The 15,238-nt window shown below is 38.2% G+C and overlaps 1 protein-coding gene across 5 annotated transcripts in view; it reads left to right on the top strand.

Annotated features, from left to right (window-relative positions):
• The window catches only part of BTBD7 (BTB domain containing 7), an 82,694-nt gene extending 67,456 nt beyond the window's left edge, over window positions 1-15,238 (top strand). For 4 of the 5 annotated variants that reach the window (XM_036842453.1, XM_036842455.1, XM_036842452.1 and 1 more), the window contains 6 exons: window positions 1,049-1,209; window positions 4,065-4,208; window positions 6,977-7,166; window positions 7,584-7,762; window positions 9,501-9,935; window positions 11,848-15,238. In XM_036842453.1, the coding sequence (XP_036698348.1) occupies window positions 1,049-1,209; window positions 4,065-4,208; window positions 6,977-7,166; window positions 7,584-7,762; window positions 9,501-9,935; window positions 11,848-12,663 (1,925 nt within the window). In that variant the 3' untranslated portion in view covers window positions 12,664-15,238. Of the gene's footprint in view, window positions 1-1,048; window positions 1,210-4,064; window positions 4,209-6,976; window positions 7,167-7,583; window positions 7,763-9,500; window positions 9,936-11,847 lie in introns of those variants that run through there. The other variant, XM_036842456.1, reaches the window with a different exon arrangement.

Raw genomic sequence — 15,238 nt, 5'->3', positions numbered from 1 at the left:
CTACTTTGAGAAAAAATTTCTTTCGAAAAGCAGTGCCTTTTATAAGTACTGAAGCCAAAGCATAGCAAGACAAGAGAAAAAAAAAAAAACCCTTGTTCCACACACGTGCAATAATTTTATTTTGAATGACTCCAAAAATATCTTACCCTCTCAAAAAACAATATCTCTTTATCTATCTATCACGCGATTTAAGGGGAATACCAGTTTGCCTGTAGTGTTTGCAAAAAATCCAGCATTTATACTTGTGAATGATAAAGATCTTATTTTTTTAAGGAAGAAAAAGATACAGCCCCCTGGTTTAAAGATATGATTAAAAATTCCCCAAATATGAAATTTTCCTTCCCACCTCAATATCAAAAGCATATATATACACTTCAGATTTTCCCCTTTCACTAATACTCAATGAAGAAAACATTTTATTCTCTGCTCTGGACAGTGGTATTACACATCAGATGTCAAAAGGTTCACTTTTATGCATTAACATTCCCATATTACGGAAATTTAGGAGGCTCGTAAAATTCTTAAAGTCAGATAGAGTGTACATTAGGTTTTGCTGCTTTAAGATACCAGGTGATATAATTTTAGAATCTCATTAAATTGCTGTTAAATATACATAGTAGCCTAATGAGCATACTGATAACCTACAGTGATCAGAAATAACATTTGGCCTGCATTGCCCTTATTGTACTTTTTAAAAAACTGGTCGCAAAAGTGAGAAACCTTAAGAAAAAGCCCTTGGTCAAACTAGATTTTAATAGATTGTCGTTTTTTCTCCTTTGAGTTAGTATATGGAAAAGAATTCTGTATTCTTTAATGCAGAACAATCATAAAGAATGTTATTGTACTGTTGATACCATGCTTTTTTCTTTGTCTGAGAGTATCTCTATTATGAAAACTTCTTAAGACATAAAAATTATTTATAATGCTTTTTGAAGCAGATATACTTAATATAAAGAGTGTTACTGAAAGTGTACTGGAGAAGAAAGAAAGCCTTTCTCTGAAAATTTGGATTTGGTTGGAGACTTCTCATTTTCTGTCTCTATCATAGAGCCAAACTTACTGAGTGGCACTGCTCACAGTGTGAACAAGAGAGGTGTAAAAAGACGAGACCTGGACATCGAAGAGCTTAGAGAGATCCTTTCTTCTCTCTTACCTTTTGTGCGAATTGAACATATTTTACCTATAAACAGTGAAGTCCTAAGTGATGCAGTAAGTGTCTTTTTTCATTTATCCCTTTCATGAAAAGAAAGTGTCTTTTTTTTTTTAAATCATTGTAAATAATTTCTACTAATGGAGTATCACTAAACTAAATTCCATGAGGACAGAGACAGATGTCTCTTTTGTACTGTATCGTGTCCCCAGTGTCTGGCACGTGGCACAAATAAATGTTTGGCGGATGAGAGATGAGTGGATATATCAGTCTTACTTTTGCAAGAGGATTGTTTCTAGTGGAGTTGATCCAGCCATTTATCAGTGTAGATCAGGTAGTCCTTATTAAAAAAGGAAAGGGTAGAAATTACCTTTGGAGACTCTAAGAATAGCAGTAAATCAGAGAGCAAGAGAGAAGGAGATTAGTTCAGTGTAAAAGGGATGAATGAATCTTATAATTGTATTTCAGGTAAAAATTAATGGAGCTGACTGATTATGTTACTTTCATAATTTTTTAAGTGAATTTTTTAGACTGTAAGAATTGCTGTAATTGATGGATGGGGAAAATAAATATTCTTCACATATTGGTTTATAACTTTAATATGATATTGTAAACATCATAATAGTTTATTATTCAACTGCACAGAAACATTATAAAAGTCATCTGGAAAAAAACTGATAAGAATTTTTTTAAGTTCTCTAAAAAGAACATAATTAAGGAGGGATAACTCTTCCATAATATAAAGTATATTTTAAAACTCTAACTGTTAATCTGTGGTGCTAGCATAATAGAGAAGACAAAATAGCCCAGAAAAAGATCCTAATTAATATAAGAATTAAACATATAATAAGCGAGCTATCACAAATCACTGCAGTACTATACTAACCATCAGTGGGAGAGGGAAGAAATGTGCTTAAAGTTAAACCCTCATTTCACTTGCACACAAAATTAATCCCTGTTAGATTGAAGAATTAAATATTAAGTTGAAATATGGAAAAACTAGAAGAAAATAATTAAATATTTATGGACTCTCTGATTAGAAAAATGTTCAGTCTCACTAGTCATCACACACACACACCAAAGAAAGCAAAATAAAACAGTAAGTTATCATTTTTTTACCTATTAGGTCACTGATTTTTGAAATAATATTACTGTCCCATAGGGGAAGTATAGCTGGTACATTGGTAGCACCATCATTAAATTTTGGGAAATAGCCTAAATATCTAATAACAGGGAAAATAAATTATAGCACGACTACTTGACAGAATATTTTGCTGCCTGCCCTGACCAATGGTTGTAAAGACTAATATAGCAACATAATAATAGAATATAATTTTAGAAAGAAGAATAAAAAATGTGTTTCTTTTTTACTTCTTTTTTTTTTTAACATCTTTATCGGAGTATAATTGCTTTACAATGGTGTGTTAGTTTCTGCTTTATAACAAAGTGAATCAGCTATACGTATACATATATCCCCATATCTCCTCCCTCTTGCATCTCCCTCCCACCCTCCCTATCCCACCCCTCTAGGTGGTCACAAAGCACCGAGCTGATCTCCCTGTGCTATGCGGCTGCTTCCCACTAGCTATCTATTTTACGTTTGGTAGTGTATATATGTCCATGCCACTCTCTCACTTTGTCCCAGCTTACCCTTCCCCCTCCCCATATCCTCAAGTCCATTCTCTAGTAGGTCTGTGTCTTTATTCCCGTCCTGCCCCTAGGTTCTTCATGAACATTTTTTTTTTTTTTGGATTCCATATATATATGGGTTAGCATACGAAAAATGTGTATTTTTATGTATTCTAAAATTTAGTTAGGTAAAAATTTATTTGAAAAAGACTGGAAGGAAATATATCAACATTATTACAGTTGTAACAGATTAGAGTTGTGGGTTTTCTTTCCTATTTTCAAAATATGTCTATTGCTATATTTTATTTGTTCAACATGATTTTAATGCAGCAATTAGACGTTTATTATATTTAACAAGAATAATATTAAAGAAACAATGTTTGGTTTTGTTTAAAACCTGGGACTCAAACCAAATTGATCCCTGAATTTGGTTTAGAAAAAAATTTTAGAACTTTTGTTTAATAGACTTAGAAAATATATATCTCTGCTCTTAATCCCCTGCCTAACACATAGCAAGTGCCCAGTAAAAGTTTGCTAATAATGGCTGTGAACCATAATGCTCTTCTAGTGTATGCTGAGCACTGTGCCAGGTGCTGCTTACCTTCCTTACCTTCATTCACTCCTCACAATCACCTCATGGGCTCTAAGGACTTGATTTATAGTCTCCTAGCGTAGATGTGGGAACAACAGGGCCACCACATTTAGTTAGTTGTGCAGTGTCCCATCTCCAGGGCTATCTAGGGGCCCTTAAGGTGAGGCCCAGGTAAAAGGAGATGTCCATGGTCACGTGGCTGTTAAATGGAGAGTTAGGGTTTGAGCCAAGTTCGCCTTCCCTTAGAGCCCCTGCCCCTAATCACCATGCAGACTGTCCATCTTTGTACTGTAGATACAGGCCCAGGAATGTGCTTGTTTTGTCTTGAGGAGGGTAGGGTGGGGAGGAATCAGTTCCCAGATGAGTAAGGAAAGAACCAAATTGGTTCTCATTAAGAGTTCTGAAAGTTAGTCTGACTCATGATATTTTTAATTAGTATAGCTCTTGTTTTTAAAACATCATTCCTCTATGTAGAGAAAAATGGAAAATTGTAGTACCTTTTTATGGCTTGCTGAATCCTTTAAATATTATTGAACATTTGAAGTATTTTTAAATTTCACATATATTCCTAAATTTGTATTTAAATGCTAAAGTTCTAACATTTTGATTTATAGGTATAATTATTTTTATCTTTGTAATATTGTGGTGCTACACAAATCTCTGTTTCTGTAAAAAAAAAATTTTTTTTTCAAGATGAAAAGAGGCTTGATTAGTACTCCTCCATCAGATATGCTTCCTACAGCAGAAGGTGGAAAGTCAAATGCCTGGTTACGGCAAAAAAATGCTGGAATATATGTTCGTCCTCGACTGTTCTCTCCCTATGTAGAAGAAGCAAAGGTAATAAAAACCATTTTAAGATGTTAGACTACTTTGTTACAAACTATAAACACAAAGACATTTATTGTGATATTACTTAAATATTTGGAAATAGTCTAAATGTCCAGTAATAGGGAAAGTGAAAGTAAATTCTAGTTTGACTACTCACCAGAGTAGTTTTCCAAATGTTGAGTTATCAAGCATGTTTTTATCTTTATAACTTAGGTCATATTAAATTGCATTTTGTATTTTTCTCATCTCAGTTTTTCTTGCAAACTGTTAGCTTGGAAAAAATTTTTCATTTTACTGAAATGGTCATCAGTATTTTGTGATCTTCAGGGTGGGAAAAATGTTTGAAAGAAGATTGCACACATATTTTCTTCCTTTTGTAAACTAAAGAAATGCCATGACTTCTTGTAACATATTTTTGTAGTGGCTGCTGGAAATTGTGTTTAGTTTTGGAATAAGTATACAAACTTAAGACAAAATTTTAGGCCTATTAAGTAAAAAGTTGGCGTTATGTATATTATAACATAAAGAACTCGCCACGTAAATATGGTAATGGAAAATGAAATACTGTAATTTTTATTAGAAATGTTCAGCCGTAAGATCTTTGGGGTGACCTTTTGAGGAACTGACAGTCTTTGAAAGTCAGAAATCACCAGTAAGCTTAATGAAATGAATTAACAGGCAAAACAGTGTGTTTGGGTATAGAAACATAGTTATCTTAAAATTTTCTCATTTTTATTGTTGGAGTCCCTAGTTTAAGATATGTCTATGAAAGGATTTGTGAGAGGTTTATTTTATTGAATAGGATGATAATCTATCCCTTATTGAGTAGTTGACACTTTTTTTTTTTCCAGTTTACCAATTTTATTTTATTTTTAACTAATTTGTATTGGAGTATAGTTGATTTACAATGCTGTGGTAGTTCCTGCTGTACAGCAAAGTGAATCAGTTACACGTATGTCCACTCTTTTTATTTTCTTATTTTTTATTTTTAAATTTATTTATTTATGGCTGTGTTGGGTCTTCATTTCTGTGTGAGGGCTTTCTCTAGTTGTGGCATGTGGGGGCCACTCTTCATCGCGGTGCGCGGGCCTCTCACCGTCATGGCCTCTCTTGTTGCGGAGCACAGGCTCCAGATGCACAGGCTCAGTAGTTGTGGCTCACAGGCCCAGCTGCTCCGCGGCATGTGGGATCTTCCCAGACCAGGGCTTGAACCCGTGTCTCCTGCATTAGCAGGCAGATTCTCAACCACTGCGCCACCGGGGAAGCCCCACTCTTTTTATTTATTTATTCATTTTTTATTTTTATTTTTTGGCCGCATTGCACAGCACACAGGATCTTAGTTCCCCGACCAGGAATCGAACCCGTGCCCCCTGCATTGGAAGCACAAAGTCTTAACCAGTGGACTGCCAGAGAAGTCCCTATCCACTCTTGTTTAGGTTCTTTTCCCATATGTCACTGCAGAGTATTGAATAGAGTTCCCTGTACTATACAGTAGGTTCTTATTAGTTGTCTATTTTATATATAGTAGTGTGTATATGCCAATCCCAATCTCCCAATTTATCCCTCCCCGCCCCGAGTAGTTGACACTTTAAATAGTTGTAAAACAGAGGAAAAAAGCAGAATGGTTGGGTCTGGTCTTTCTGAAGTAAGTTCTATGATTAAAGTCACTCAAGCAGCTGAGGCCTCTTGGAAGGTTGAGTCTGGTGATGAAAGGTCCGTAATAAACTAGATCTACCCTCCCTTCTGCTCTGTCTCAAAACAGAGCAGCAGTAAGCTGATCAGACAGTCCTCCTGTACCCATGCATAAGCAGAAAAATGCCCCCAGTAAATGCGGAAAATGTTTTTACATGATGCCATTTTGACTGTTCTGCAGTTTGTTGAGATAGATTCATCTGAAACTTACTTAACAGTTAGGTCTGTTGAATTTAATATCAGTCTTTAATATTTTATATTTTGAGCATTTCTTGTTGGCTCTGATATTTATATACATTGTTGTATATACATACATATAAATATGTACATAATAAATATGTACATACATATAAATATGTACATAGTAATATACATATAAATATATATGTATATTTATATACATATATACATTGTTTTCTTTATAGTAACTTTATGTATAAGTTACTTCTGATTAATTTTATATCCCTTCTTCAAATTTCAAATACTTCAATTAAAAGCAGATTTTTCAGGCTTCCCTGGTGGCGGAGTGGTTAAGAATCTGCCTGCCAATGCAGGGGACACAAGTTCGAGCCCTGGTCCGGGAAGATCCCACATGCCTCGGAGCAACTAAGCCCGTGCACCACAACTACTGAGCCTGTGCTCTAGAGCCCATGAGCCACAACTACTGAGCCCGTGTGCCTAGAGCCCGTGCTCCACAACAAGAGAAGGCACTGCAATGAGAAGCCCACGCACCACAACAAAGAGTAGCGCCCGCTCGCCGCAACTAGAGAAAGCCCGTGCATAGCAACGAAGACCCAATGTAGCAAAAAATAAATACAAGTAAATTAAAAAAAAAAAACAGATTTTTCAGAAAATGATTCTTTCTTTTCAAAGATACTCCAAAAAGATCCTTTAAAAATTAAAGAGGTAGGAAAAAATTAAAGAGATTAGGGTACTTTTTCCTTTCACCACTAATTTTAAGCGTCATACACTGGAAACAATAAATTAATTCCCTTTTTATATGATGATGGCGGTAATCTTTCTCTAAATGTGATTTAGCAGAGGTGTAAGGTTGACTAATTCTGTTAATACTGAATTGTTTTCAGTCAGTGCTAGACGAGATGATGGTGGAACAAACAGATCTTGTGCGTTTGAGAATGGTTAGAATGTCCAATGTGCCAGACACACTTTACATGGTCAATAACGCTGTGCCACAGTGCTGTCACATGATCAGCCACCAGCAGATCAGCAGTAACCAGTCAAGCCCTCCTTCGGTTGTAGCAAATGAAATCCCAGGTAAGGCAGTAACCTGGTTTCAGGCATTGTACTTAAATGAATAATCTGATCATATTTTGCATAGTCAGGACTCAAAAAATTATTTGAATAAAAGAGTGAATATATTTAAAAGACTTTTGAAATATCCTGAGATTCAGAAGAGAATATATGCTAGTAAAATTTTATTTGGACTGTGAACTAATAATGCAGTTCAGGAGCTGTTTGGTATTACCAAGAGCCTTTTGGACACAGTGAAATTTTAAAACCTTAAGAAATAATTAGAAATATATAAATTACTATCTTTCCAGGAAATTAAAATACTATCAAAAATTTATGAGAAGATTCTGATGCAAAACACATGCTTTTTTTCTTGCATTCAACAGGTGGTCTTTTGTATAGCTCAGGTATTGTGCCTACAAACTATTTCTCTTCTTCCAGTTCCTCGTCTCCTCATTATGAAAGACATGGTCAGACGTCTGCAGGAGCTACGACACACAGAGCAGGTGCAGAGGGCCTACGCGCTTAACTGTGGGGAAGGCGCCACAGTCAGCTATGAAATTCAGATTCGAGTATTGAGAGAGTTCGGGCTCGCAGATGCCGCTGCAGAGCTCTTGCAGGTGGGAAACGGCACTAAACCATTTAAAATAGGGAGCCATGTGTTAGATTGTCAGTTATTATTAACAATGAAAATATTATGGTATTCTTTTGGATTTTGTGATGTTGTGTTATATGTCATATTTTAAAATTTGCAGTTTGTGATTTCTAATTCTAAATAAATATTCAATTTTTTATACTTGAAAAAAAATTAAAATATAGGGAGCCTTGACTGTCACTCAGGCAGTGTTTTAGGTATCCCAAGGAGCCCTCGTAGCATGTCTTCTTCTTTGTACGTGCTCTCTGACTGTCCCTGGTGCCTTGGATGAGCTGAAAGCCCCCAGTGGGAGGCAGTGTGGTGGAGTGGACAGGACACAGGCTCGCGTGAGAACTGGGTTTATATCCTGGCTCTGCTGCTTTTACCAGTTAGTTAACTTGGAGCAAGTTACTTAACCACTCTGCGCACCAGTTTCCTTACCTGTAAAATGAATTGTTGTGACGATAAGAGCTGCTGTATGTAAAGCAACTATGCCTCTTGTATATATTAAGCACATAAATGCTAACTGCTAGAAGTTCATGGTGTGTACGCCCAACAGAAGTGGAAGAGAAAGTAGAAAATTCTGGCCTTCCGCTGCTTTCTGTCCCTGGTTTGGTCACTAGATTTCAGGTTTTAGCCTACTACATACTTAACAGACCTTCCATATGCCCCTCTTTTTCCCTCTCTCCTCCCCTTTATTATAAGAATTTTTTTTTGCATGATGGTTCAAACCCTATAAGCATGAGAATCAAGGAATGAGTGCTTTTTTTTTTTTAAACTAGCACAAAGAAACCCATTTCTAGTAATTATTTGGTACAAAAAACAGTAGCATTTTTGTATAAAATGTGTAAAGTAGTCTTCACAGCAACTAAAGTAGAGCCTAAAATAAAATTTAATTTCATCTGGTCAAGTGATTGAATTGTTTTCTTGCCACTGACTGCAAACCACTTTAGCCTGAGTTTTCAAAGGGGAACATGGTATGGTGGCCTTAGGCAAGGAGCAGGCCATTTTTAGGTTCTTGATTTTCAATTTTTACTGTGGTTTCCATCTCTAAAACAGGCTTGTTTTCTGTTCATTTCTATTCTCTTTGCCATTCTAAATTGTATCTTAATTTGATCTCTTAAATTGTGTAAGTTTTACAATTTAAGAATTTCCATATAGTGTTTATCAAAATATTAATCAAAATTATTTCTATATAATAGGTAAGGAATAGTATTTTGTAGTTCTTATTTCAGACTGAAAGTGTACAGATGTTTTGTCAGAAAGTTCTAGAATCCTCACTTATATGCCTTTTCCTCCTTTTTTTAAAACTTTATCTTTTTTATTTTTTTAACATCTTTATTGGAATATAATTGCTTTACAGTAGTGTGTTAGTTCCTCCTTTTGTTTTTAATGGTAATTTTATTTTCTTAGCAAAGACATATTTGCATTAGGTTTTATTTCCTGTTTTTGATTATCACATAATCTTGCAAGAGATTACTGACCTGCTTTCTGGAGTATTCAGTTAAGCTGCTCTCCTTGATAGCTGCTGCACTCTACCCTTTTATACTGTTTTTAAGGTAATTTTTCCTTGGGCTTCTGGCCTAGAAAAGTCTGTTGTGCCTTTTACTGTTGCTGAATGTGGTTTTCCTAGGTATTCACTTAACTCTCTCAGACTGTAAATTTCTGTCCAGGAAATCTGCTAACAAATACCCTACCTTTTTTTCCCCCCCATTCTTTCTTAGAATCCTCACAAGTTCTTTCCTGATGAACGTTTTGGAGATGAAAGTCCACTCTTGACAATGAGGCAGTCTGGGAGATGTCGAGTTAGCAGTACCCCCGCTGCAGAAACTGTGTTTACAGATCCGGACTCTTTTGTGGCCTTCCATCCACCCTTGCCACCTCCACCACCGCCGTACCACCCCCCAGCTACCCCAGTCCATCACCACCTCAAAGCGGGCTGGAGACAAAGACCGCCCAGCCAACACCCTTCACGTTCGTTCTCTTATCCCTGTAATCATTCACTGTTTCACTCCAGAGCAGCTCCTAAAGCAGTGCCCCCTCCAGTCTGTTTGCCAGGTGTTCAAGCAGCAGGACCTGACTGTGCCGGCACCACAGGGCTGGGGAGACAGACGGTAGCCGCCGCCGCCTCAGCAGCAGTAACATCTGAGAGACAAGTGGTAAGTTTGCACCTCAGTAGCTTGCCTAAAATTACAAGCTTCTGGAATGTTAGAAGCAGTTTCCTTGGCCCCAGGAGCCCTACTGGGACTCAGCGGTGTCCAGAAGTGTTACTGACAAGATGAAAGCATAGACTTAAGGGGGTATGGAAAAGGGAGAGAAAAAGTGAGTGTAGGGGGATGAGAAAGGACGGAGAAGAGAGGCGAGGTGTTTGCGGCGAGAGTAGGCCAGGGCCTTCCCTTATGTTCGCATGCAGGTGTCCAGAAGGGTGGGGTTACTGGACAATGCAGATGACGTTACCGGTTTCATAGTGTGCTGTTCAAGCACGTGTCTGGAGTCTGGCCCTGACCTCTATTCTGTAGAGTCTGCTGTTCTACCAAAGGCTTTGATGGGGCAGGAAGGGGAAGCTACTTGTAGCTGAGTATACCATCGGGAACAGTGTGGCAGAAGACTCCTCATTCATAAAATGGGCAGAAAATTAACCCGCATGCATGTCTCTGCCTCTAGCAAGCTATTCCATCAGAACACTCATTTGACAGTCGCTAGCGCTAGTAGGTAGTAAATTAAGCAAGAATTCTTTGCTTGATCTTGCACTGCATTAGAGGTTGAATTTCTGTTTTATATAATACATTTGGCAAAAAAAGTGGTGATTTTTAAGTCTGCCTGCTTAGTCACATACTGTCAATAGCGTTCAATATAGAGAAGAACAAAAGATACATATATTAGTTAAGGGAATCTTCATTAAAAGATGGCCTTTTGGAAGCTGTGGACTAGTGTACACCTTGGGTCAAATTATGGTCCTTCCTCACCTTATACCCTTCTATCCGCTTTCCCTGCTGTCCCCCCCAACCCCTCCAAAAAGAAGAAACAGCAAAGGTTGATAGTGTTGAATAAACCAAATTCCCATCTTATTCGCCTGGCCCTCAGTTCTACAGTTACAAAAGTTCTACTACTGTATATTTTATTTATTTATTTATTTTTTATAAATTTATTTACTCTTGGCTGCGTTGGGTCTTTGTTGCTCCACATGGGCTTTCTCTAGTGGCGGCGAGCAGGGGCTACTTTTCATTGCGGCGCACAGGCTTCTCATTGCAGTGGCTTCTCTTGTTGCGGAGCACGGGCTCTAGGTGCGTGGGCTTCAGTAGTTGTGGCTCACGGGTTCTAGAGCACAGGCTCAGTAGTTGTGATGTGCGGGCTTAGTTGCTCCGCGGCATGTGGGATCTTCCCGGAACAGGGATCGAAATCATGTCCCCTGTATTGGCAGGCAGATTCTTAACCGCTGCACCACCAGGGAAGTCCTACTTTATATTTTAAATAAAACTCCCTCCAAAGGTGTTATATCTGTATGTTCATTACAGTCTTGATTATAATAATGAAAAATTGGAAACAACCTTAACGTCCAACAGTGGAAGAATGGTTAAGAAGTCATGCCTCATCAATACAGTGGAGAATAGTATGCAGCAATTTAAATAGTATTAGTGGCAGTGTTACATATGTACTAAATTTTATGAAAATATGTGTGCAAAATATAAAAGGTGAGATAACTGCTTCAAAATGCTAGTAACAATGGTTATCTCAAGTAGGGAAGGTTAGGGTTTTTGTGGGGTTTTTGCCTTATAGTTTTCTATATTTTTATCATTTTAAAAATAAGCAGGGGAATTTCCTGATGGTCCATGGAGTCCAGGTTAGGACTCCATGCTTCCACTGCCGGGGGCCTGGGTTCGATCCCTGGTCGGGGAACTAAGATCCCACAAGCTGCATGGCACAGCCAAAAAAAAAAAAAAAAATCCCCCCCAAAAAAAGCATGTGTCACTTTTCTAATGAGGAAACAAAAATCAGTGAACATCATTTGAAAAAGAGGGAGTCTCGGGCCTTTTTCTTTTAACCCTCCCCCTGTTTTGTTTCTGTTTGCAGTGTACACAACCTGTGCTAAATGATCTAATGCCAGATATCGCCATGGGAGTGTCCACACTGTCACTGAAGGACAGGAGGCTTCCCGAACTTGCTGTAGACACAGAATTAAGCCAGTCAGTTTCTGAAGTAGGACCAGGGCCTCCCCAGCATCTATCGTGTATTCCACAGAGGCATACACACACATCTCGAAAGAAACACACACTAGAGCAAAAAACAGACACTCGAGAAAATCAGCAGGAATATCCAGATTTCTATGACTTCTCGAATGCTGCTTGCAGACCGTCTACTCCGGCTCCTGGCAGACGCACCCCTTCCCCTTCGCAAGGTGGATATTTTGGTCCTGATTTGTATAGCCACAATAAGGCATCACCAAGTGGCTTAAAGTCAGCCTACCTACCTGGCCAGACCTCTCCTAAAAAGCAGGAAGAAGCTAGGAGAGAATATCCACTTTCCCCCGATGGGCATCCGCACAGACAAAAGAATGAGCCGGTGCACCTCGATGTCGTTGAGCAGCCTCCCCAGCGGTCGGACTTTCCTTTGGCAGCCCCAGAAAATGCCGGCAACGGTCCAGCCCATGTCAGGGGGCGAACAGCAGTGGAAACTGACTTGACTTTTGGGCTGACTCCTAACAGACCTTCACATTCTGCATGTAGCTCTGAAGCTCCAGAAGAGAGATCTGGTAGAAGACTGGCAGACGGCGAGTCCTTGGGCCATGGAGCTCAGCGAAATACAGATTTGGAAAGGGAAGATTCAATCAGCAGAGGAAGGAGGTCACCAAGCAAGCCAGACTTCCTCTACAAAAAGTCTGCCCTTTGAGAGCAACCTCCAAGTCGTCTGTGCCTGAGATGTGAAACATCCCATTTTATGATGTAACCCAACAACTTAGAGTATTGATGCCAGCTGATAACTCAGTTTCACATTATTTTATTCTAGTTTTTGTATATACATGTTTATTAGACATGGCATGCTAAGAGGGTTATTTTGAATGCTGCATCTGTCTATTTTGTGTTTAAACAATTGTGTGGGGAAGCATTTTTAAGAGCAAGCAAGCTGGCCCTTTTTTTTTTTTTCTCTTTACAAATGATGGAATTTTTTTGCACTTGTACTTTTATCTGTATTGTTTTTATATCAGTATGTTAAACTTTATTGCCACATTTAAAGGACTGTATTTTCATACTTTTTTGCATTTTACCTTTCATCTAGCAATTTCCACGTGCACTGGATTGCACACTAAGATGTATTTTCTTATGAAATAGTTCTGTGTTTATTTTTTAATTATAGAAATTCCAAAGAACAGCACATCAAAATGCTCCTCTCTTTTCAGTAATTGCTTTAGTTCAGAAATCTTCCTGCTCAATCTTCATAAATCTAATGTTGTACTTTTTAAATAAGTCTTGGGAGCTGGTCTTCATTCCTCCAGCAGGAGTCCAATCAGGATCCTGAAGTTTCCTGGTTCAGTAAAGAACAAGAAGGAGAAAAGCCTTTTGTGTCCAGACTAAAGCTATTGCTTTATTCACAGTGCAGATGCTGTTAGAATCACTGCAGATTCTGGTAGTGTGGATTAGAGTTTCACTAGATGAGGTTCTAAAGCGATTGGCTTTCCTGGAATCCTAAAGAAGTGGAATTAGCGAAGTAACTTAAGCTTGCCCTACGGGATTGCTGGTTCTGAGCTGCAACTCTCCAGATGAGTCAGGGGAGTGACTGCTTGCTGCCTTCAGTTGTCTTGCTCTCTGTGGGAAAAAAAACAAAAAACAAAAGGGCTTCAGCCTTACGGATGTCGTTTGGTGTTTGTAAGCATATATTTTCTTTTAAGTGTTTTTCAAAGTGTGTCTGAATTTTGGTGTCCTTTAAAAAAGTTGTTGTATAATGCATAATGCTTTGTCACCAAAAAAGAAAAAGAAACCTTTTTTTTTTTTTCTTCGGTGAAACACTACATGTCCTACTTGAACTCCACTGGGGACGCTGGTTTGGGATTTTACTGAACCACTGAGCACATGGGATCTTTTAAGATCCTCTCCCTTAGAAGGGCAATGTGTGAGCTAAGGACTGTTTTTTTCTTACTCTCCAATGTAAATACATTAGTATTTGAGTTTTTAAATCACTTCAACATTATTTGAGCGTTCACTTTCTATTTTTACACATACACACACAGCCGTAGCACTTAGAAGAAAAGAGACTTTCTGAACGCTCCCTCCTGTGAAGGATGTTTGGGAGCCTCTTCTCTGTGTATGTATATATATATAAAACTCTGAATGACTCACACTCACTCTAAAACTATGCAGGGCTAGGGAGCCTTTACAAGCTACCATATAAATGAATGACATGCACTTTTAAGTAAATAGGTTTCTATTGGGTGTCAAGAACTCTGATTTCTCCCGAAACTGTAGTTTCTCTTACAATCTTTTCCTACTTTTACCCTGTGGATATACACTCAGGAATAATCTGACATTTTAAAAAATCCTAACAGTAGATAGTCTTAAAGATGGGAACACATCAGTTTGTCTGTCTACACCGGCAAACCGCTGCCACTCGCTCTGCTGCCTGGCTAGTTAGCTGCTGCCCGTGCGTCCCTCGATGTCGGCCAAGCTGCACACCGAGCCCCAGATCTCCCAGAGTCAACACCAGGCTACTGTGAGGTCGGCTACACATCGTCGCCTTTGAGGCTCCTTTTTTTAAAGATGAAAAACGTTAGGACTCTGTTCTCGTTTTTAGGAGGTTTTTGACTTTGTAATAGATGATGGTGTCTTTTGAAGCCAATCTCAGTCTGTCTCTCCTCAGAAACACAAAGTGTTAATTCCATCATATTCCTTAATGTGTATTTATATACATGTGTTGACATGAATTATTTTGATACAGTTTTAAATTCTATTCTGAATTCAGACTGTGCTGTGCTGGTACTGCAAATAAGAGTGAGTAGACATAGTTGGTGGGGGAAATCTTTCTCATCTCCAACCTGTTTTTTTTTTAAAATGTTAGACAAGAGCTATTGGTGCCACACATGCATTTTTCTGAAAATTTATTAAATATTCTTTCACGTCCCTAAAATATAATTATAAAAGAAGTGGCCACTGTTCATAGTTTTATTTAATTTATGAAGTTTGCTTTTAATAATTTAGTAGCATACCTGGCTAAACTCTATGTGTAGAGAGAAACGTGCTGTGGATCGTGGACTGTTGCAGAAGGTAAACAGATGTGGGTTTTGTGTTAGGGCAGGTGTTAGTGGACTTTTAATGTATCTTGTGAAGTATGGTCAGTAGGGTAGGTTGAATAGCTATGTGCCTCTGGCTTTTGAACCCATCTCTTCAGTTTTCTTTAATGCGTACTAAGCATTAAAATCTTTCAGTGCTGTACGAAGATAAATATGAAGTCTGAGTAAGATTGCTCTCAGAAA

This window comes from Balaenoptera musculus, chromosome 2 (genome assembly GCF_009873245.2).
Source record: "Balaenoptera musculus isolate JJ_BM4_2016_0621 chromosome 2, mBalMus1.pri.v3, whole genome shotgun sequence".
Lineage (NCBI taxonomy): Eukaryota > Metazoa > Chordata > Mammalia > Artiodactyla > Balaenopteridae > Balaenoptera > Balaenoptera musculus.
The sequence above is the reverse complement of the archived record's forward strand: the minus strand, read 5'-3'. Positions and strand labels throughout refer to the sequence as shown.